At 45.9% G+C, this 21,980-nt stretch overlaps 1 protein-coding gene across 1 annotated transcript in view; it reads right to left on the bottom strand.

Annotated features, from left to right (window-relative positions):
* Me3 (malic enzyme 3) overlaps nt 1-21,980 on the bottom strand; it is a 155,962-nt gene that overhangs the window by 5,328 nt on the left and 128,654 nt on the right. The window contains exons 8-10 of the mRNA XM_026784324.1: nt 16,134-16,243; nt 824-921; nt 417-530 (exon numbers count right to left, since the gene is read on the bottom strand). Of these exons, the coding sequence (XP_026640125.1) occupies nt 417-530; nt 824-921; nt 16,134-16,243 (322 nt within the window). The remainder of the gene's footprint in view (nt 1-416; nt 531-823; nt 922-16,133; nt 16,244-21,980) is intronic.

The raw sequence follows: 21,980 nt of genomic DNA, 5'->3' as shown, positions 1-21,980 counted from the left end.
CTCCCTCTTTTCCTCCCTCCCTTCCTTCTTCTCCTCTTCTTTTTCTGAGGGTTTCTCTGTGTAGCTCTGACTGTCCTGAAACTTGGTAGACCAGGATGATGCAAACTCACATATTCACCTATTTCTGCTTCTCCAATGCTGGGATTAAAAGCGTGCACCATAGTGCCTAGCTAGAGGCCTCTTTAGGTTTAGTTCTTGGCAGCTCTACATGCCAGGAAACCTCTAGTTTTTTGTTTTTTTTTTTTTGTTTTTTTTTTTGTTTTTGAGACAGGGTTTCTCTGTAGCTTTCAAGCCTGTCCTGGAACTCACTCTTGTAGACCAGGCTGGCCTCGAACTCACAGAGATCCGCCTGCCTCTGCCTCCTGAGTGCCACCACCACCCTGCGAAACCTCTAGTTTTTCAGATTTGAACAGTACCTTGACAATCAGACCCCTGGAGTCCACCATCCAGATCTTCCTTATGGCTTCTGCCTTGGGCATGCCTTCCTTTTCCAGGGCCATAACCAGGAGGTGGGCGATGCCCATGGCTGCCTAGGGAGTACCATAAGGATGATATTTAAACTCAAAGCACATAGTTATTCAGCATATGCTAGATGTTTCACCCAAATGAGCCCTTCATTTCCTCAGCCCCACAAATCCTAGGAAGCCCAGGTGAATCTTTCCTTTGAGAAACTCAAATATTGAGACTCAAAATGCTGCAACAATCAGAACACACTCCTGCCGCTTCCTCTGGCTGGAACCCAGACCACCTCCCGCCAGGAACACTCCCGCACCCGTTCCTCTTCTCAGGACAGCCACTGGAGCGTCTTCTGGACAGTACTTACCTCCCCTGCACCCTGGAAAACAAACACATGATTGGAGAGCCTGTTCTTAGTGATTCTCAGAGCAGCCAGGATCCCTGCCACGGCTACAGAGGCTGTGCCTGCAACAGAGTGGACCAAATCAGCTTGTGGCCTCGAGCCCTCAACCCACAAGTAAAGACTTGGCAGAGTTCGAGAAAAGCAGCTTTTCTTAACTCTTAAAGAAATCATATCTCTGCCAGGTGGTGGTGGTGTGCACCTTTTCCCCAGCACTCAGGAGGCAGAGGCAGGCAAATTTCTGAGTTTGAGTTCAGCCTGGATTAGAGTGAGTTCCAGGACAGCAAGGGTTACACAGAGACACCCTGTGTTAAAAACAAAAGCCAAACCAAACCAACCAAACAACTCCCTCAACAAACAAACAGCCCCTAAAACAAAAAACAAAACAAAATAAAAACAATAAAAACTAAAATTATATCTGACTCAGTGGTTAAGAACACTGACTGCTCTTCCAGAAGACACGAGTTCAATTCCCAGCACCCACATTGGCAGTTAACAACTGTCTGTAACTCCAGTTCCAGGGGACCTGAGACCTTCACACAGACATCCATGCAGGCTAAACATCAATGAACACAAAATAAAATTTAAAAAAAAGTTTAAAAAATTAAAAAAAAGAAATGTCTGCAGGCAGGAGGATTCAGGGCAAATTGATGCCATCTCCTCCCTTCTACTGTAAATAACAGTTTGAAAAATAGTCCCTGGCCTTGCTACTTGTCCATGGGAGACAACCAGCTAGCCAGGTGTTGTTACTGCTATTATATGGTGGGATATTCAACCGAGAGTTTGTATCTGTACTAATTAAAAAAAAAAAATCAACCTTGGGTTAGGAAGCGGAGCCAGCAACTAATGCACAGAAAGAAATCATAGAGAGAAAAGAGTCTGGCTGGAAGATGGATAGAGAGACGCACAGGAAGTAGCTGAGAGGGACTTTGAGTGTGATAGTATTTTTGGTTTGGCAGGGCAGAAGGACTCTCTTTCTGCCACTCAGGCAAAAAGGGAAAGTCAGCTGGTCGCTCCTCAACCTCTTTGAGCTAGCCAGTACTTCAGCCCAACTTCTGACTCCCAAGTCTTTATTGGTAAATAGAACGATAGAGATTTAGTTAAAAACTACATTTGTTGGCAGCTGCAGGAGGTGGATCTGGCGGGATATACAAGTCCCATCAGGCTGCTACCAGAGAAGCGGACCAGTAACTGGGAGCCGCAATTACTAACTGAAACAGCAGTAGATTCAGGTGCAGCTGCTGTGTTAGCAGAAAAGAAGTGTTTATTGACAGATGAAGCCACGGGATAGATGTAATTAATAGATGCCAAAAAGAAAAAAGAAAAGAAAAAGAAAAAAGAAGGTGTGGGGAGTGGATAAAATTCTGAGTGACTGTGTATTGTTGATATGGGCACAGCCATGGCAGGGACCCCAATACCTTAGACCCATGGGAATAGCCAAAGCCTTCTCTCGTCTGTGGGAATATCGAGCGATTGAGAGGGTACAGAAAGCACCTACTGAGGCTTCCTCCCCCAGATGTTTACAGCTGGAGACTCCTCTCTCCTACAGACATGAGCTAACCCCTCCTCCTGAGCCATGACAAGCAGGCAGAGTCCCATTCATTCCATCAGAGGGAGCATGGTGAACCCCTCCTAGCTTCTCTATGTGTGTGTGTCTTTCCTTCAGTGTCTTTCATTTCTTCATGACCGTTGTCATCCTTGTCAGGTTTCCTGGACCAAGCCACGCAGGACGTGACACCTCTAGAAGTATTCATTGAAGGGACAAAGACATTTAAAAGTCAGGTATGACGGGACCATGAGACACATCATGTGTTGAGATGCCCATCTTACCCACCGCACCGTAAGACTACACATGACAAGAGCATGCAACTTAGGATCCGACTCCGCAAGCGATGCATTGTACTCCCACAGCCAGAACACATGCGCCTCCCACAACCCCACCAGATAACCCGCAGAGTTTGTGCTTCCTTTGACTTCAAGTTTGTGCCCTGCCTGGTTAGAGATGAACTTCCATTAGGAATCACAGCAGGCTTCTATTGGATTGGGGATTGGGACCACCACCCGGGTTTTTCTCAGCATTGACCCAGGAACCACAGAGGACTCACTTCTCTGGCTGTGGGGGTTGATCCTGATAATCAAGAGGAAGATAACCACAGGGGAGGAACATGGCTGGAGCTGGGGCATCCTCTGGGGGATTGATAGTCCCATGCCTGTTAGTAAACATATGGGATATGAAAACTAAAGACAGGAGGGACTATTGGGATCCAGGACCTTCAGAAATGCAGGGATAGGCCACTTTACTGGGTGAAGAACAAAGTCCTGTCTGAGGACAAGAAAACATGGAATGGCTGAGGAAGAAATTTATGAGCACCAAGTGACATTATACGGAAGGAAAATATCAGCTCAAGACCTCCAAGACCAAGTTCTCAGCACAAAGAAGATTTAGGGGCGGGAATAAGAGACAGAGGCAGGAGGGAGAGGACAAAGGGAGAGCGGGGAGGGAAAAAGAGAAAGGGGGCAGGGAGATTTGTCCAGGATGGAGAAATGACGGCCTCTGGATAGAGAGGCGGTAGACGTGGCACATAGGAAAATGATGGTAAACCGAGGTGTTTAATTTTAACTGGGCATGTTAATTTGGTGAGCCAGAGGGAGCTTTCTTCAATACTTCAATACTTCAACAGCTGGACCTTCGTAGTCAGCCTTAGGCGGGAAGTGGCCAAATAAGGGAACAGACCGTGGTGGCTAGTTTTAGGAATGTAATCTTGGTTTTTAGCAAGGCAGAGGGAATGGGAGAGATGGGCAAGGCCTGCCAGAGCCATGTTTACCATGCTCGAGTTGGCCAAGGCCCTTTCATTATGACTGGCTAAAAAAACTAGTAAGGAGCCATGCAAACTTCTTTCTTGGTTATATCACAATAGACCATGGGAGACATTGGCTAATTCTCCCTCCCCCCCCCCCCGATCATTTAATAACTTTTTGGAAGCTAATTCTATACTTCAGTCTTGGAGCGGCAGGGTTTTTAACTGTGACTGGGTTTGAAGAGCAACTGAATTCTTTCTAGCGATGGTTAGTGTAACTCTCCTGCAAATAACCAACAACTTCAAGACTTGTTTCTTCTCATTTTGGGGAGAAGGCAAGACTGTCTTCATTTGTTGGAGATAGTTCTCTTTTGTTAGAGTTGCTTTTGCCATCTGCAAGTCCAAAGGACGCTGAGTTGGCAAGAGGGTGGACTCTACCCATTAACACATACTTCCTGAGCTTACATTGAAGAGCAAAAAAAATCAACGGGGCTCTGTGCTGGGGTCTGCAGAAAGGGGGCACTACAGAGCAACAGAACGGCTCCAGGAGGAGGAAAGAAGATGATTTCCAGCATTGCCTAGGTGTTTTAGAAGCACAGGTAAACTGTAGGACAATTAATAACATTTGAATAATAATAACTTGTATGGGCTTATCCTACGAAACATTAGCATAGTCTAAAAACTGTCATTTATTTTATAACGGGATTTAAAAGACCCAGAGTTTTGCTTTTGCCGCCAGACAACCCCAGACTTGATGCTTCCCTTCCACAGTGGCCACGGAACCCCGTCTGCAATTCATCCATTGCTGAGCTCACAGCGCGTGTGCACCAGCCAGCTGCCCCCTTCTCTGTTGTTCCTTAGCTCCAGGGAGTGGGAGCAGAGTCTTATTGCCTCTTCTGTGGTTCAGCTCTCACAATTAACACTTTTTATACTGAGTGTTCTCGGTCCAGGTCTCTGGTACAGACCCTGACAGACACTGAGGGCTCACAACCAAACTGCATTCACAGGGTCAATATTAATGCAGTCACAGGAAAGGAAGCTAAGGTGGCATTGTTTATAGTTTGCTCCATTTTCCCCAGTTAGAAAACAATAACAACAAAAAACCCCATGCTGTCCGTGACTGCCAGTGAAACAATGAGAAGTGGTAGGTTCCAGCGTTCTTTTCAATATAAAGAGCAACTTTTCTTTTTTTAAGAAAATGGTTTCCCAACCTACCTCAAGATCCAGCAATACCACTTTTGGGTATATAATGCTCAAGTCATACCACAAGGACATTCATAGCATCATTGTTTGTCATAGCGAACCTGGAAACAACCTAAATGCCCCTCGACTGGAGAATGGATAAGGAAAATGTAGTACATTTATACAATGGAGTACTACACAGCAGAAAAAAATAATGACATCCTGAAATTTGCAGGCAAATGGATGGATCTAGAAAACATATTGAGTGAGGTAACCCAGACTCAGAAAGACAAATATCATATGTACTCACTCATAAGTGGTTTTTAAACATAAAACAAAGAAAACCAGCCTACAAATTACAACCCCAGAGAACCTAGACAACAATGAGGACCCTAAGAGAGACATACATGGATGTAATCTACATGGGAAGTAGATGAAGACAAGTTCTCCTGAGTAAATCGGGAGCATGGGGACCATGGGAGAGGGCAGAAGGGGAGGGAAGAAAAGGAGGGGAGTGGAGAAAAATATATAGCTGAATAAAAACAATTTTAAAAAAAGAAAACAGTTTCCTCTAGATATATAAATCTAGAGTATAAGATATTTTTGTCCTTTGACCTTACTGTTCTATTTTTGGAAATCGATGGATGGGAAACTCTGAAACACGTATAGTAGAGCATTTAGGACAGTGTTGTTTGTTATACAAAGTGATGGAAAAAAAGGCTGAGTAAATCAGCTAGGATAGTCATGAGGAGAATATTTCAACCACGAAAAATGGCCACTATGGGGACTGGGGAGTGTTGGGAACAGTGAGACCCCAGATCCTGAATTTCTTGTAATCCCCTGATCGGAGTGCTTACAGCTGCTCTGAGCACGAGACCTTCAGGAGTTCCTGATGGCAGGAGAGTGGTTTCTGATGGGTTTGTCTGGGGCATGGCTATCTCTGTATAATGTGCCCCTGAACACAATAAAGGGGGCATTCTTGGGGTTTTGGTATCGGTGTTAAAAGGTCTGTTAGCGCCTTCTGTGTTTTGTTTTGTTTTTCAGAGTCTTGCTGGTAGTGGTTCCAGGTGGTACAGGCACCACAGCAGGGGGCAGTGCTGAGATCAGGAAGTCCTGAAGGTCTCGTGCTCAGAGCAGCTGTAGGCACTCAGATTAGATTACAAGAGATTCAGGACCTGGGGTCTCACTGCTCCCAACAGGGGAGAAGGCTCAGACTGGACAGTGTTTGCTGCTCAGGCATGAGGACCTGAATTTGGGTCCACAGCACCCATGAGCAGGCTGGGCATGATAAGTATAACCACAGATTGGAGTCAGGAGGATCCCAGAGGCCCACTCTTCAGCCATGGTAAGCACGACACTGTGTCTCAAAGAATAAGATGACCATCTCAGAGAAGACCCAACCTCTGGTCATATACTTGTGTGGCTGGGAGCACAAGCCTGCATAGACCTCATGCACATGTTTTTGTTTTTTTTTTAATTAAAATTTTTTTTTTCTGGGTCCGTAGACGGCCTCTCTCATTTAATTAAAATTTTTATGACGGTTTCATAGCAACCCAGGGCACGCTCTCAGTAAGTAGCTAACATCGGTATGGATATCTAAAGTATGTGGTATATCGGTATGGATTTTATGTGTGTTCATTCAGTGCTGACATGCATGGCAGGACGGCCTCTCCCACTGAGGCGTCAGCTCTGTTATTGAAATCAGTTTCTGCTCCTTAGAATGCTTTCTGCTCTCAGGGAGGCCGTCTGAAAATCATTCACCAGTAGATGGCACCAAAGATATTTTATGGTAGCTGTTTCTTGGGCTAGACAGTCTTCGAGGGCTTTTTTTCTGTTTGGCTATCAAGTATCTTTTGAAGTTAGAACCTGAGGGCTGAATAACTGAATTTATCTTCATCATGGAGAGCTGGATGGCAGCTGCTGAATCTGGCTTCCCATGATTGCATGGAGGAAGATGCCGACCTCTGCATGGTATTGAAGGGAGGGTGGATTGGTCTGGGGTCCAGCAGAAAAGCCAGGAAGGCTTGGTGTGGTCCGCAGCCTAAAGCTTTTCCTGGGTAGCCGGAGGCAGCAGAAAGGCCATGCGGGCTTTGTGGGAGAGAATGGTGGGGTGGAAGCTAAAGAGGAGGCTGATGGATGAGAACTTTGGCAGGAGATGTCAGCTGGACAGGGTCAGGACGAAAACCTGCGGGGAGTCTCATAGATTTCACTGAGCACTGCAATGAAACAGCACAAAGGCTGCTAACTGCCATTTATTTACTATATCTTTGTTGTGTGTTGTGATGTATGTTTGTGTGTGATACATGCATGGAAGGCCAGCGGAGGGTTTCAGGTGTTTTCCTCTGTTGCTGTCAACCTTTCCTCTTTGGGACAGGACGCTGGAGGCGCACTGTGGAAGCCAGGCTGACTCAACTGCAAACCCCCAGAGTCTGCTGGTCTCTGACCCCCACCCCCAATGTTGGGGTTAAAGAAAAGAGCAGTCACACCTGGCTTTTTATATGGGCCTCGGAGATTCGAACCCAGGTCTTCAGATTGGCACAGCAAATGAGCCTCCCCCAAGCTCTGTCAATTAGTCTTATGGTAAACTTGGCTGTCTGCCTTTGCCCACTTAATCGTCATTAAAACACCACGGAGGAGGTATTCTTGTGTTCCCTCTATGGAGGCTTTTAATTTTAAACTTCCTCACGGTACAGGAAGGCTCAGAGGAAACAGACACAGCCAGGAGAAGTTGAACGGATTACGTACGTAAGACTTCACTTCAACGGTTGAAGAAGGATGAAATATTCCAAGATGTTGCGCATCTTCCCAGCAGGTCTCCAAACCCTCTGTCTCATGTGCACCCTTTGCCACCCCTGCAGAAGCCACAGAGGTCCTTTCAGCCCCTAGTCTAAGCCATTTCCGTGTGCCCTGGGATCTCTTTCTCATGGACCTGCAAAGTTTGCTCTCCCATTCTTTCCTCCGTCCTTTGTCTTTAGTTTCCCTCTCTCTGCTGGGTCATCCCCATCAGTGAATAAATACACTGTAAAATTTTTATATGAAAAAAAGTCTTGCCCTTATAGGCCCAACCCTACTCCTTACTGCCTTCTGTAGTCAAACCCTTCAAAGAGCCCAATGTGACCACTGCCTCCAATTGTTTTCTTCTCTGTCTCGGGGGAATCTATTCGACCCAAGGGACCAGTCCACTTCTTGTCGAGGTCACTGAGCAGCTCCACCTTGTGAAGCCCAGAGGTCAGTTCTCAGTGTCCTATCCTTTAGCCTCTCAGTGGTACTTGGCACTGAGGCCTGCTGCTGTTCGGGAGAACTCTTCCTGAATATGGCTCCCAGAACTAGACGTCTATGGGCCGTCTACTTCAGCCACCTCTCCAAGGTCACCCTTCTGGGACCCACTCTGGAGGCCTCGCTCTAGGAGGGCAAGGTATCTTCAATTCCAGAGCAGAACTCAAGGCAGAAAGCAGCAGGTCTTAATTATAAAAAGGGATCTTGGAAAATCAAGTTATCGTCTCCACCGCTGACTTCCGTTGTTGGGTGAGGCGAGGGTTAGTTCTTGGGCGGTGTGCCGGAATTTTAAAACGGAGGGGAGGAAAACGGCTTAGATTTTTAGAGGCAATCACCCTAAGAAGTCCGAGAGCCCTATGTCCCGTGCCCACAAGTGATGTGAGCTGCTTGTTCCCATTCGTGATGAAGGACAAACTTTCTTCTTTTTTGGTGGGAATGTTCCATAATTACACTTCCTGCAAACAGAATACTTGAGGCTGTAGGTTTAGCAAATGGCAAAAAAGGACAAGCTGAGAATATTCCTTTAAACAGTCCCGTTTGGCTGAGTTGGATCAGATTCTCTGTTGAACGGATTTCAGGAGGAAGGGGTGACAGTGTCAGTAACTGGCAGCCAGAAGGATGGGGAGGGGTGGGCTGGGTCAAGGGCTGGCTGAGGTGGTTGTGGATCTGTGGGTCTCTGAGGACTGGGTGGCTTCTACAAAGCTAGGCAGACTTTTGCCGTGCTCCACTGCAACTCCCTTCCCACGGCAGCCACACTGTCTTTGTTTTCGCATTCACAGGCTTCGAGGGCCGACGTGGGGCCGTCGAAAGCAACAGATAGAGCAACAGAATAGACTTTTCTCTGGGAGCTGCCAGGACTTCAGCAGAGGCTGTGTCCTCTTTCCAGCCCCCTGGCAAGACCTTTGAGACCGCTTCAACAGGGCTGTGTCTTAAAGGACTTTTCTAGAGTCCTGGGGTGCTCTAGAGTGCAGAATATTAAACTGTGGGATGTAACATCAGCGGTCAAGAGCTTTTGAACGCACAATAACAAAAGGTTAGTTCAAAGCCAAGCACATGGCAGGTCTGAGGTGATCCTGGCAGGGCTCCTAGCGTGTAACCCCAAGCAAGCCTGCCTGAGCTGCCCTGGCTCAGGCTTGAGCCTGGTGTCTGTTGCAAATCATAATGTCTCTGCTGTATCCACAAAGTTTTCTGCTCTTATAGAAAAATACGGTTTAATTATGGAAAAAAAAGATATAATATTTTTATAATGCCATTTCTCAGGTTATAAATACTAAGTATGTATATCTTTGGGTTGTTTTACATTAGAACGAATGTTTTTCAAATTGCTTTTTGTGCGGTTGCCTTGAGCTTTATAAATCTTTGTTCAGTGAATTTGGGCTTGGGAGTAAGAGAGAATTTCCAACAATTTCTGGCCCAGCCCTAGACACACTTCCGCCACTTTGTGCTACATCTGTACATGAAGTCGTATTGATGGCTTTAAAACGAAAATACTTCAACGCTGAAAAATGTTGAAGCTGGCTTATATCCTGCAGTGTCAAATGTTCACTTGTGATTTGATTTTTACCTTTATATTTGATTTTAAAATTAATTGTACCTGCCTCATTACCATGAAAACTTGCACTCATCTTTAATAAAAGGCAAAAATTACATGCGCACCAAAGAATTGTTTTAAAAATAAATTTCGTATTGATTTGATATCCGTAAATGTTTGATTTGAATACTCAATCTATATACTTTCATATTCAGGGTCCCGCCAAAGGTTATCCGAGTTTCCTCCACACGTTCCTCTGAGGGGGGGGGTGGGAACAGCGTAAGAAGACTGCTCTCAGATCAGTTCCAAAGGCTAGAGCGGGCCTCCCCTGCCATAGTCTGCGAGGACCTGGGGGGAGTAATTGTCCTTTCTTAGCTTCTCCAGGTCCTCAGCTGCCAGGCTGCTGGAAGATGTGGGGTCGCGTGGGGATTGGTCCCAGGAGTAAGCAGCCTCAGAGCACAGGACATGGTGGGAGGAAGGTTGTGGTGCTGGGGAGAAATGAGATGGGTGTGGGGTGGTGAACTCTGTTGTGGGGAAGATCAGGAAAAGGCCTGGGACTCGGATGTGTAGTGGTGGGGGTGGGGTGGGGCGTGTGAGTCCTTGGTGGCTTTCAGTGACATTGTTGTTCTGTAAACAGGACAAATTAGTGGCAAAAAAAAAAAAAATCTTTGGGGCTCAGTCGCTCGTGTGCTTCTGTCTGTGCGTATGGCGGCACCTGTAGCCAACTGCACCCACGGAGGTCATCTTTCAGCTATGTGTGTCTTGGCCAAGTGCCCCGTTGGTAGCTCTGGGGAACACTGTGTGGGGTGGAACGCCATTGCCTAGTTCTGGGTCACCTGGGTGCCTGTGGCATGGCCTGGATGTAGCATCCCGAGGGGGACCACTCTTGTGCCTTTAAGTATCAAGCAAAATTAGCCAAGTCAGGAGCAAAGTTCTAGCTGGAAGAATCAGCACGTGCCGAATCATGGAACTAGTAGAAAATTCACAGACCAGTGAGTTCAGTGCTGTAAGAATGTGCAGTCCTAACGACCCGAGTTCAGTTCCCCAGACCCACAGTCGAAGGCGAGAATTGACTCCCCCGGGTTGTTCTCTGATCTCCCACGTGTACGATAGTGTGCACACACATCATACACACAGCATCAATAAATAAAAAAAACATTGAGAAAGGAACAGAGGACACACAGGAAAGTGGAGAGAAGTACGGTGGCCATGGCTTTTTCAACAGGCTTCGGTAGCATCGTGCTCACACGTTCTCCTCCTTGTCACCACCCTGCTTTGGATCTTAATACCTCTTCTTCATGCCCGATTTACGCTCTATAAATACTAGTAATAGGTCCAATAAACTGAGCGCTGCTGAGTGGCTGTTCCTGTACACGCCACACACACACACACACACACACACACACACACACCTCAGTTAGTGCAATGTGGGTAATGCCGCAGATAACTTGGCAATGAACTGGCAGAGGTTTCAACTCACTGGAGTGGGGGCTGGCCTGAGAAAAGCATACGGGCTGCTCTGATGTTTACTGATTCCTAGTCATGGTTGCTAGTTCATTTCAGAGGAAAGGTAAAGAAGGCTACATATACTACCTGGATAGAACCACAGAGCAGCCAAGTGAGGGTAGGGAGACAGACGCAGAAGCCTGAAAGTGAGAAAGGGTACGAGGCTTAGGGGCATGCGCTTCTGCCATCCCAAGCAGTAGGAAGGCAGTGGAGGCAGGAAGATCACGTCAAGTTCAAGGCTAGCCTGGGCTACACAGCAAGACCCTGTCTTAAGAACAAATGGACAAAAAAAAACAACCCAAAAAACCTCAAACAAAAACATGATTGTGAAGGGGTGGCATAGCACACAGGCATCTTGTCAGGCTATCTATCCTTGAAGATGTAGGAGGACTAGAGGCACAGGTACGTTTAGTAGGGTTCAGTATGCTCTGGAGTTGATGAGCCCATTGTTTCTTGTCCCCCCCAGTCATATTACCTGGCTAGCTTGCAGTGGAGGTCAGGGCCCAAGGTCACTAGGTCAGCAGCATTCTGGGCCTGATTTCTGTCCTACAAGCTCTCCTTCCCAAGGTCAAAGTTAGTCTCTCCCCAGCACAACTACCCCCACGGCCGTTGCCCTTTCTCGTCTCTCTCTTCTCCCCCAACAGCAGAGATGTTCCCAGCTGAAACAACAAAAGTCACCTGAGCCTCCTCTGGTCCAAGATTCCTGAAGAGGTTGCCAGCAATGAGTCAGCGCATGGGCAGCTTTGTGCGCCAAGAACCAGCCTGGCCCGGGTGGAAGATTTGTACTGGCCAGAGCTGGGGTGAGGACGGAGGAGACAACCAGGAGGAAGTCTCTCTGTGCTCTGGCTCCGGAATTCAACCCCGTGGGCCCTGTGGGGTCTATGATTCAGACAGTACAAATAAGGTACTTGATGTCACACACATTGGGGCCCACAGGAAGCTCAGCCTGGGGCTCCTGAGGACTGTGGTGCCATCTCTCCATGCTCCGCTGAGGATAAGAGGCAGGGCTTATGCTTAAGCAGACAGCATAGACCTAGTCTCATTTTTGTGGGGGCCGCCTGGCTCCAGTCTTTACAGTATGTGGGCCACAGGCAGATTCTGAGACTATTCCTACATCTTTTTGGGGTGGACTGTGCCCGTCCAAGCTTGTGCTTGTGTAGACAGAGGCAGAGAACACTCTAGAGACTCAGGGTGGCCCGTGAAGCCTCAACTAAGACCACTAGGTGCTCAGGCCAGATCAGGGATGGAACGATTAGACACATTTCTTCAGGAGTGGGGACGGTAGCCTGCGGCAGGGCAGGACTGTGGGTAAGGGCTTTCTGCTGCTGAGGCTCTGCCTGCATCAGCTGAGGCAACAAGTCTTCCCTCGAAGGAAGATGTGGATGGATCTCCATGACAACCTCTTCCCATTTTGATTAGTTCTAGGGCACATCTGCAATTCATGACCTCTGTCTTAATTTCTGAGAAAAGAATAGGAAATTTATCTCCCATTTTTTTTTTTTTTTTTTTGGTGAGAAACAGAAACTCTCCAGCTGGCTTTGTCTGAGAGTCTATAGATAGAACTCAGAACTCAATGGACTTAAACAAATGAATTAAGTTTTAAAAATTGTTTATGCATATGAAATTATACATATTTGCATACATGTCTAACATCTGAGTATGAGCACCTATGAGGTGCATTTGTCACTTCATATATTTGCATGTGCATCATACATACATGGACATATGTATGATGATCAGGAGAGTGACTAGCTGCAAGGCAGGGGCCAGCAAGTCATTTCTACAGGAAGAGGTGTGATGGTGTGAGTATCATGCATCCGACGTGCCAATCATTGTGCTGGGAACTGGGGAGCAAAAGTAAGCCATGGTTCCTGACTCCAGATGTTTATCATTTAGTGAGAGGCAGAGAAGGCAATTGGAGTCATCTAGAGTGAAATGGTTTGGATACGATGCTTCCTCCAACGGTGCATGTGCTGAAATCTTGGCCTATGCTGGTAGATCCCGTCATTGAGAGGGGACTGGATCATGAGGGTTCTGACTTCACCAATGAGTCAGTCCATTGAGGGAATCAGAACTTTAGGGTGTTGTTAGGAAGAGATGCGAATAAGAAAGTGGGGTCTGGTTAGAGGAAATGGTTGCCAGGGGTGTGCATTTTCAGGATATATCTGGTCCCGAGACCCTTTGGCTCTTTTCTCACTCCTTCCTGTTGCTATCAGGCAACTAGCTCTGCCCCATCTCCTGCCAAGATGCTCAGCCTCATCACAGGCCCTGGCAATGCACTGAAACCTCTCAGCAAGTGAGCAACAAGAAACCCTGCCTACTTTAAGCTGTGTTTCTCAGCTGTTTGTTATGATGATGTAGAACTGATTGCTGTAAGAACAGACGGAGGAGAGCGCGTGGGTGGGTACCCAAACCAGACAATCCCTGGGCAGGTCACCCACTGAGCTGAGTCTTGGAGGATAAAAGAATTCCACAGGTGAAGGTGCTGGGAACTATCCGGACGTGGTGGCACACTCCTTGTACCTCCAGCACTGGGGAAGTAGAGGCAAGAGGGATAGGAGGCTGAGACCACTCCTGGCTATTTAAGACTCTGTCTCCAAAACCAACCAAACAAACTGAAGGGAAGATTGGAGGACAGGGAAGAGGTCTTGCTCCCTAGCCCATGTGTTTCAGCAAAAGGGTTTCTCAAGTATAAGTTTCTCACAAAGGGATGGATAGCATAGTGAATCATTGTTTCCCTCTTAGGGGACCATTCTGGCATCAGCGTGGGGGAGATGGAGGTGGATAAACAGCGGGACCCTGCTGTGTTCCTGTGCATGTTTACGAGACTATCGTGACCTGTTTATGTTTATAAGTCTGTCTGTCTGAGCATCTGGAGCCCGTGTACCAGGTGTGCTGACCATATGGACTTGTTTTCCACTTGGCAGCCCAGAGGACTCTGACCATGGGCGTCCTGTTGCTGACTCATGTGTGAGTGGCATCACGGGGGAACTCGTCAGCAGGTGCTTCCTCCAGGGCCACAGACACATTTGCCCGTTAGGTTGGTTGAGAGTTGTGAGTTGACCGACAGGTAGTGAGAGAATTCTCTTCGCCTCCAGCCAGCTCTCTGTACTGAAGGGTTGTACTGCAGAGCTGGAGGGTACGTGGCTTATTGGGATGCGTCTGGCACAGTCCACCAATGCCTGCTGCAGGCCTAGGTATTGGGGGGGCTGGAGAGAGAGTATGAGAAGATGAGTTTTCTCTCTGGGTTTCCCCTTCTCTGGGCATCGAGTCCCCAGGCCCTGAAATAATGTTTGGCCTCAGTTCTCTAACAGTGTGCTATAACTATTGACAATTTACAACAAATCAATACAAAGAATTGATTGTATTCCTGTTACTCTCTAATGTGGACCAAAAGAACAGAGGCACTTGGCTCTGTGGTTTTAAACCTGGAGCAGTATGGTAAGTGGTTATGAATTTAGAGTCCAGAAACCTGAACTCAAATTTCATTTGAACACTGTCTGGGTAGACAAGTTACTTATTCTCTTTGTGGCTTGGTTTCTTCATCCAGAAGATACAGACGCTAATATCTCATAGGATTAAATGTGAGAAGTTCCCAGAACGTCAGTGTGTCACAGATGTTCAGCAATGACCTTTAAGCTGGGCTTATGTTCTCTCGAGTATACTCCTAGCTGTCTTCATTGTTCTCATTTCTGATGTGTGAACGCCAGCCAACTTTTACTCAATCATGAGACCGTTCATACCAGTTCATTCTTTTCATCTGATGCGGACTGTTTGTTTAACGGGCGTGGCTCACAAACTTCATCTGTTAAGTAACAAGATATGTGGAGCCATCAAGGTTTCCCTCGGGCCTTACAAAAACCTATGAACCATTCTCACTGAGAACTCCTGGGTCAGATAAGAACATTGCTGAGAAGCCTCTGTCCTGTTCCAGCTTCAGATACAGGCACCCCCAAAACAAGAAGCAACTTCCTGTAGGGTTTCTAAGACTCTTGAACACGTGACAAGGGACATGGTGCCCAAGATGCTTTCTAATGACTTCTGGAAATGCTCTGTGTCTCCTGTTGCCAGTACCTTTCAAGCCTATTACTTCCAGCCAAGCTTAGGGAAGGACTTGGCATGGCTCTCTGATGAATGTACCTTGTGTTTGGAAAGTCTACAAGCAAGATATGGCTAGAGAAAGCCATTCTTATGAAGGTTGATGTTTTGATCTGATATGTCATGGAGTGCTATTTTCTGTGTATAAGCTCTCCATCTTTCTCTCTCAGCATGCACATGTATATGTGCTGTATGCGCATGCGTGTGTGGGGTGTACATGGTGCCAGAGTGCCTAGAAGCAGAGTTGGACACCGAGCATCACTTGTGCTTTATCTTATGGGAACAGGGCCTCTCATTGAAACGGGAGCTGGTCTGGAGGCCAGAAACCCCCAGTGACCCTCCTGTGTCAGCCACATTGGAGTTGCATGCATGTGCAGTAGGCTTTTGATGTGAGTGTGGAATCCAAACTCAGTCTTCATGCATGGCAGCAAGTGCCATTTACCCACGGAAGCTTCCAGTCTCCCAGTCCCGGCTCTTGAAATCTTTACAATGCTTTCCTGATGTAGTTATTGCCATCTCAGAACAGATTATAAAACCACAGTCAGAAAAATGATTTTTCAAGTTCAGGTAGCTAATAATTGACAGTAGTCTAAAGAATTTCTTATAAATATGAAACCATGCAGTTCCTATCTACCTCTGAAGTAGTAATGATTTCCATTTGGCCCTTATGCACACCAAAGCTCAGCCAAGTGGAGAGATATGTTCAAGGTCACAGAGCTAAGAATCAGCCAAGTGGAAGCTGACTCCAAGACTAGCATTGTTCCTTAAACAGGTTCTGGCAGCAAGCCAGCTATGAGATGAGATTCCCGCCCCAGCTTTTGGCATGTGGGTGAACCTTGTGAGAAGGTATTATTACCCAGCGACTTCGTTAGGTGGGTGACTGTACCTTGGATATCATCGTTGAACATGCAGTACTTGTTGCGGTATTTGTTGAGCAGACGGAAGGCATTGGCGTTGGCAAAGTCTTCAAACTGGATGAGGCAATTGATTCCGAACCTGTAGGGCGGGGAAAGACAGAGGAAAAAATGTGTGATTACCTCCTGGAGCGGATCCTATCAGAACTGGATACAGGGGAGGCTCAGGACAAGAGCTGAGGGTAATGTGGCTCCTTCCTCCTATTCTTTTTGTCACCAGACTGGATCAGCAACTCCCAGAAGTAGACCTTTGCCTGCTTCATGATGTAAGCAAATGGAGAGTGTAGGGCCAAGGGTGTCACGGTCTACCCATTCAACCTCTCTGTATCGAATGGGCTCCCCGCAAATCACCATGCCCACCGTAGGAGCAGTGTAGGGCCAAGGGCATCACGGTCTACCCATTCAACCTCACTGCATCTAATGGGCTCCCCGTAAACCACCATGTCCACCGCTGAGATAGGTTCTGCCTTCCGTGCAACCTGGGGGTCCAAGATCCCAGCAGAAAACTCACCCCAAACGCAACAGTGAATAGAATCACTTGGGGTCTGGAAGCTTCCAAGGCCCGCTGTCACCCTCCCCAGACCCCGAGGCTTGGAATCATTCCACTCCTCTACATGCACGTGTTATTCTCCAACAAGACACAGTCAAGGCTGAGAAAGGCCACGCCATGAAGCCACTGTTATCCTGGGAGAGATGTTCCGCACCTTCCGGGATTAGAAGAACAGTTAGGAAAGCTCAATGAAAGTGTGGATCAGGAGGGCCGTCTCACAGATGAGGCCCGTGGGATGAGGCTCGGGAATCTACATTCTCAGCTAGCTCGCTGGATGGCTGTGATTACAGAAGGCTAGAAAACTAGGAAACCAGCCTTGGTGGATGCAAAACAAAACAACTCTGTATTAAAATACATAACATTTATGGTTTGAACTTGGTGTATATTGTGAAATAATTGCCATGACGAGGCTAGCTGACATATTTACTGTCATATATGGTCATCTTTATGTGTGTGGTCACTAAGAGACACTTGAGGTTTAGTCTCTTAGCGAATTTCAGTTATACAAATCGAAGTTTTTATTTAGCAAATATGGCACTATCAGGTGCAGCCAGCAGGTGACTTTTAGACTGCAAAGTGCTAAGTCCTAGTTTCATTCTGAGGCAATTCTTTCTTTTCTTTCTTTCTTTTTTTTTTTTTTAAAGACAATGTTTCTCTGTGTAACAGCCCTGGCTATCCTACAACTTGCTTTGTAGACCAGGCTAGCCTTGAACTCACAAAGACCCCCTCCTGTCCCCCCCACCCCGCCTCTGCCTCCCAAGTGCTGGGGTTGAAGGTGTGCGCCACCACGGCACGACCCTCTGGCTGCAGTTCTTATCCACACTCATGGAGTGTGAATCACTGACGAGATGGTTAGGGGCCTCTCTGTGTCTCTCAACCCATCCCTCAGACTTCTTTTCCTTCCCTGTGAGTTTGGAGAGAGGATTAGTCACAACTGGTTTAAAATGGAGTTGTCACAGATCCCCAGGTGTGAGAAACAACACAGAAGGTGGTAGGGGAAGTAGTGACCTCAGAGGATAAAGCTGAGCTTCACCCAGGTCAGGTGAGGAAGCAGTCAGTGTAGTGGGATGGAGGAGACTTTTTCAACCACAGTGCTAGCTCCAGAGGGCTCTACAAGAGGGGAGAAGACTGAGGTGTAAGGGACTGGGCTGGGTGACAGAAAGTGCACAGCATTGGCCTTGAGCTTCCGGGGGAACCTCAGAAGACTTACTGGTTTGTAGCTCGATGGGACGGCTGGAGAGAGGACTGTGAAATATTTCTCTTTGAGCTCCTTTGCATTATGAGGTATGATGATCAGCATTTCATGCTGCTATCTCTGTGTGTAATTACATATAGATCACCATATTTTTCTACCTCGTAGAAAGTAGTTCCATAATTTCTTTCAACAGTGCAGTCCATGGTTTGCTATTCTTTTAACAAGCAGCGCTGTACACTACCCAACACACAGGTGCCTGATAACATGTTAGCCCTTCATATCTGTAGATTCTCCACTCATGGATTCAACCACTCCCCTGCTGAAAATGTTTAAGAAGATCCAATATATATATAAATGCTTTTCTGTTATTAGACTAAAGAGCATAAAGCATTTTACATGCAGAATTTACAATATATATGGTATGATAAATAATATACAACAAATAATTATACAGGGCAATGTATGTAGATTATATTACATAAAGGACTTGACCATCCACAGTTTTGGTACCCATGAGGAGTTCCACAACAAATCTCCCTTGGATACTGAAGGACAATTGCACTATGAATGGAAATAATAAATAAAACCACCCACTCATAAATATAATGTCATGCCTGTCAAGCCCAAATTTACTGTGAATTTTTTTGTTCAGGTTATGAATTGCAAGTGTTTGGGCTGGGAGTAGGGAACAGAATGTCTTGACATTTTGCTATACATAAGACTTCCAGTGTTGTTTCACAACTAGCCTGGGGCAAAAATTCTGAGAAGCTTAGACAACAAAACACATGATGGGTGTGTATTTTTCCATCACATACTAATATATATATATACTCGCACACTTGACCTTGAAGCAATACCGCCACTCATTTGCTAAGGAAACAATAAGGCAAAATTATAAATAGCTTTTTTATTTCAGTGTGTTTCTGTTTCATGTTTCATTTAATTTTACAAGAGAAATTCCCCTTGGTCCCATGGAATATAGAACAAAACCTTCACAATTCAGATTAATTCCTACTTGGAATAGAATAAAAAAAAAACATGGCCCTAATATCCCAACAGTTCCTAGCACTTCTGAACCTTCTTAAACATGCCCTTCTTTGGACATGCATCCCCGAGGATGTTCCCTGGACCAGGAACAGCCCCTGTCAGACAGATTACACACTGACCCCTTCAAGTCTCTGACTTCTTCCACTTTTACCCTGTTTTTTGCCTATTGTGTCTGTTCTTTCTCTCCATCATGAGCTGGGAGTCTTGAATCCTAATCCGTTAACCTCTCCTGTATGACTTCTGTCAAACCAACCTAATATGAATCAGGAACCACCAAGCCATCTGTCAGTCCGTCCGTCCATCCATCCATCCATCCACCCAGTATTATTCTCTCTATCTGTAATTATGTAAAACCTGTGATGAGCCAATATCATCAATCAGGGTTTTTGCAAAAGAGTAGTTACATGAAAGAATTGGTGGGTTTTTGATGTTGTGAATTTATCTCCTTACTTGTTCAACTATTTACTACTTAGTTAAGAACAAAACCAAAAATTCAACATGGAAATCTAAACAGATCAGGTGAAAAACAAAGTTCTCAATCCATCCATGTACAGTCAAACACAGGCTTTTACTGAACTATAAATTTAAATGTTAAATAGTAAAAATGGCAATCTACAGATTCAATGCAATACCCATCAAAATCCCAGCAAAATTCTTCACAGACCTTGAAAGAATAGTATTGAACTTCATATGGAAAAGCAAAAAGACCCAGGATAGCCAAAACCATCCTGTACAGTAAAGGAACTTCTGGAGGCATCACAATCCCTGAATTCAAACTCTACTACAGAGCTACAATACTGAAAACAGCCTGGTATTGGCATAAAAACAGACAGGAGGATCAATGGAACCGAATCGAAGACCTGGATATCAATCCACACACCTACGAACACCTGATTTTTGACAAAGAAACAAAAAATATAAAATGGAAAAATGAAAGCATATTCAGCAAATGGTGCTGGCATAACGACATCAACACGTAGGAGAATGAAAATAGATCCATATTTATTGCCATGCACAAAACTTAAGTTCAAATTGATCAAAGACCTCAACATAGAACCAACCACACTGAACCTCACAGAAGAGAAATTGGGAAGTACACTTGAAGACATTGTCACAGGGAACCACTTCCTACATATAACCCCAGTAATGCTGGGCGACAGTAGTACACACCTTTAATCCCAGCACTCGGGAGGCAGAGGCAGGTGATCTCTGTGAGTTCAAGACCAGCCTGATCTACAAGAGCTAGTTCCAGGACAGGCTTCAAAGCTACAGAGAAACCCTATCTTGAAAAACCAAAACTAAAACAAACCAAACCAAACCAACCAGCCAACCAAACAAATCTCAGCACCGAGAGAAACATTAATCAGTGGCGCCTCCTGAAACTGAGACACTTCTGTAAAGCAAAGGACACAGTCAACAAGACAAAACAGCAGCCTACGGGATGGGAAAAGATCTTCATCAATCCCACATCAGACAGAGGGCTGATCTCCAAAATATACAAAGAACTCAAGAAATTGGTCATCAAAAGAACAAATAATCCAGTAAAAACATGGAGGTACAGACCTAAAAAGAAAACTCTCAAAAAATGAATCTAAAATGACTGAAAGACATTTAAGAAAATGCTCAACATCCTTAGCCATCAGAGAAATGCAAATCAAAACAACTCTTAGATTCCATCTTATAAGAATGGCCAAGGTCAAAAATACTGATGACAATTTATGCTGGAGAAGAAGTGGGGTAAAGGGAACACTCCTGCATTGCTGGTGGGAATGCAAACTGGTACAGCCACTTTGGATATCAGGATGGCGATTTCTCAGAAAATTGGGAAACAGCTACCTCAGGATCCAGCAATACCACTTTTGGGTATATTTCCAAAGGATGCTCAATCATACCACAAGGACATGTGCTCAACTATGTTCACAGCAGCATTGTTTGTCATAGCCAGTACCTGGAAACAATCAAAATGCCCCTCTAGTCAAGAATGGATAAGAAAAACGAGGTGCATTTACACAATGGAGTACTACACAGCAGGGGGGTGGGATTAATGAAATCTTGAAATTTGCGGGCAAGTGAATGGATCTAGAAAACATACTGAGTGAGGTAACCCAGACCCAGAAAGACAAATAACGTATGTACTCACTCATAAGTGGCTTTTAGACAGAAAGCAAAGAAAATCCAGCCTACAATTCATAACCCCAGAGAACCTAGACAGCAAAGAGGACCCTAAGAGAGACATACATGGATCTAATCTACATGGGAAGTAAAAAAAGACAAGATCTCTGGAGTAAATTAGGAACATGCGGACCACCAGAGATGATAGAAGGGGAGAGGAAGGGAGTGGAGTAGAGAAAAATATATAGCTGAATAAAAGCAACTTTAAAAAATTCAAATGCTAATTTAGAAGTGGGCACAGGTTACTTCATGCTTGAGGCTGGATTTGACATCTGGGCATTTCCCTCAGACATTTCTTTAAAATGCGTGCGGGAGGCAGGAGACGCGGGTCCTACATAGTTCCTAGTAGGAGTTACACATGGCAAGGAAATTAGGACAGTCAGTCTTAGGGTCCTTTCTGTACTTACACGGGCAGACCAACATGTGGCCATCATTCAGGAGCAACCTCAAAAGGACGACCAAGTTTCCTTCAGTCTGGGCCCTGCTTAGAGCCCCTTATTCTGGGCTCCCCCACACCCCCCTTGCACCACCAGCCTTTCTACTGCCTTGGCAGAGAAACCCTGACCAGAGAGGCTCCTGCTTATCTGTCCCCATCAGCCCCTTTGAACTCTTCACCCTGTGGCCCTGGCAGCCACAGAAAAACATCTGGCACTCCTACAGAAAAATCCTGCCTTGGAGAGGCCCTGCCACAACAAATTGGGGACTCCTAGACTTCTCCACTCTGGGGTGAATCTGGGAAGCGTTCTTTGAACAGGACCAGGGCTCTCTTAGAGGTACAGAATGATGGGCCGATGTCTGATTTCTCCCCAGGCTGTAAATGGTGACCTGCATCTGTTAAGACAGGTTACAAGACCT

This window comes from Microtus ochrogaster, chromosome 22 (assembly GCF_000317375.1).
Source record: "Microtus ochrogaster isolate Prairie Vole_2 chromosome 22, MicOch1.0, whole genome shotgun sequence".
NCBI classification, from domain to species: Eukaryota; Metazoa; Chordata; class Mammalia; order Rodentia; family Cricetidae; genus Microtus; species Microtus ochrogaster.
The sequence above is the reverse complement of the archived record's forward strand: the minus strand, read 5'-3'. Positions and strand labels throughout refer to the sequence as shown.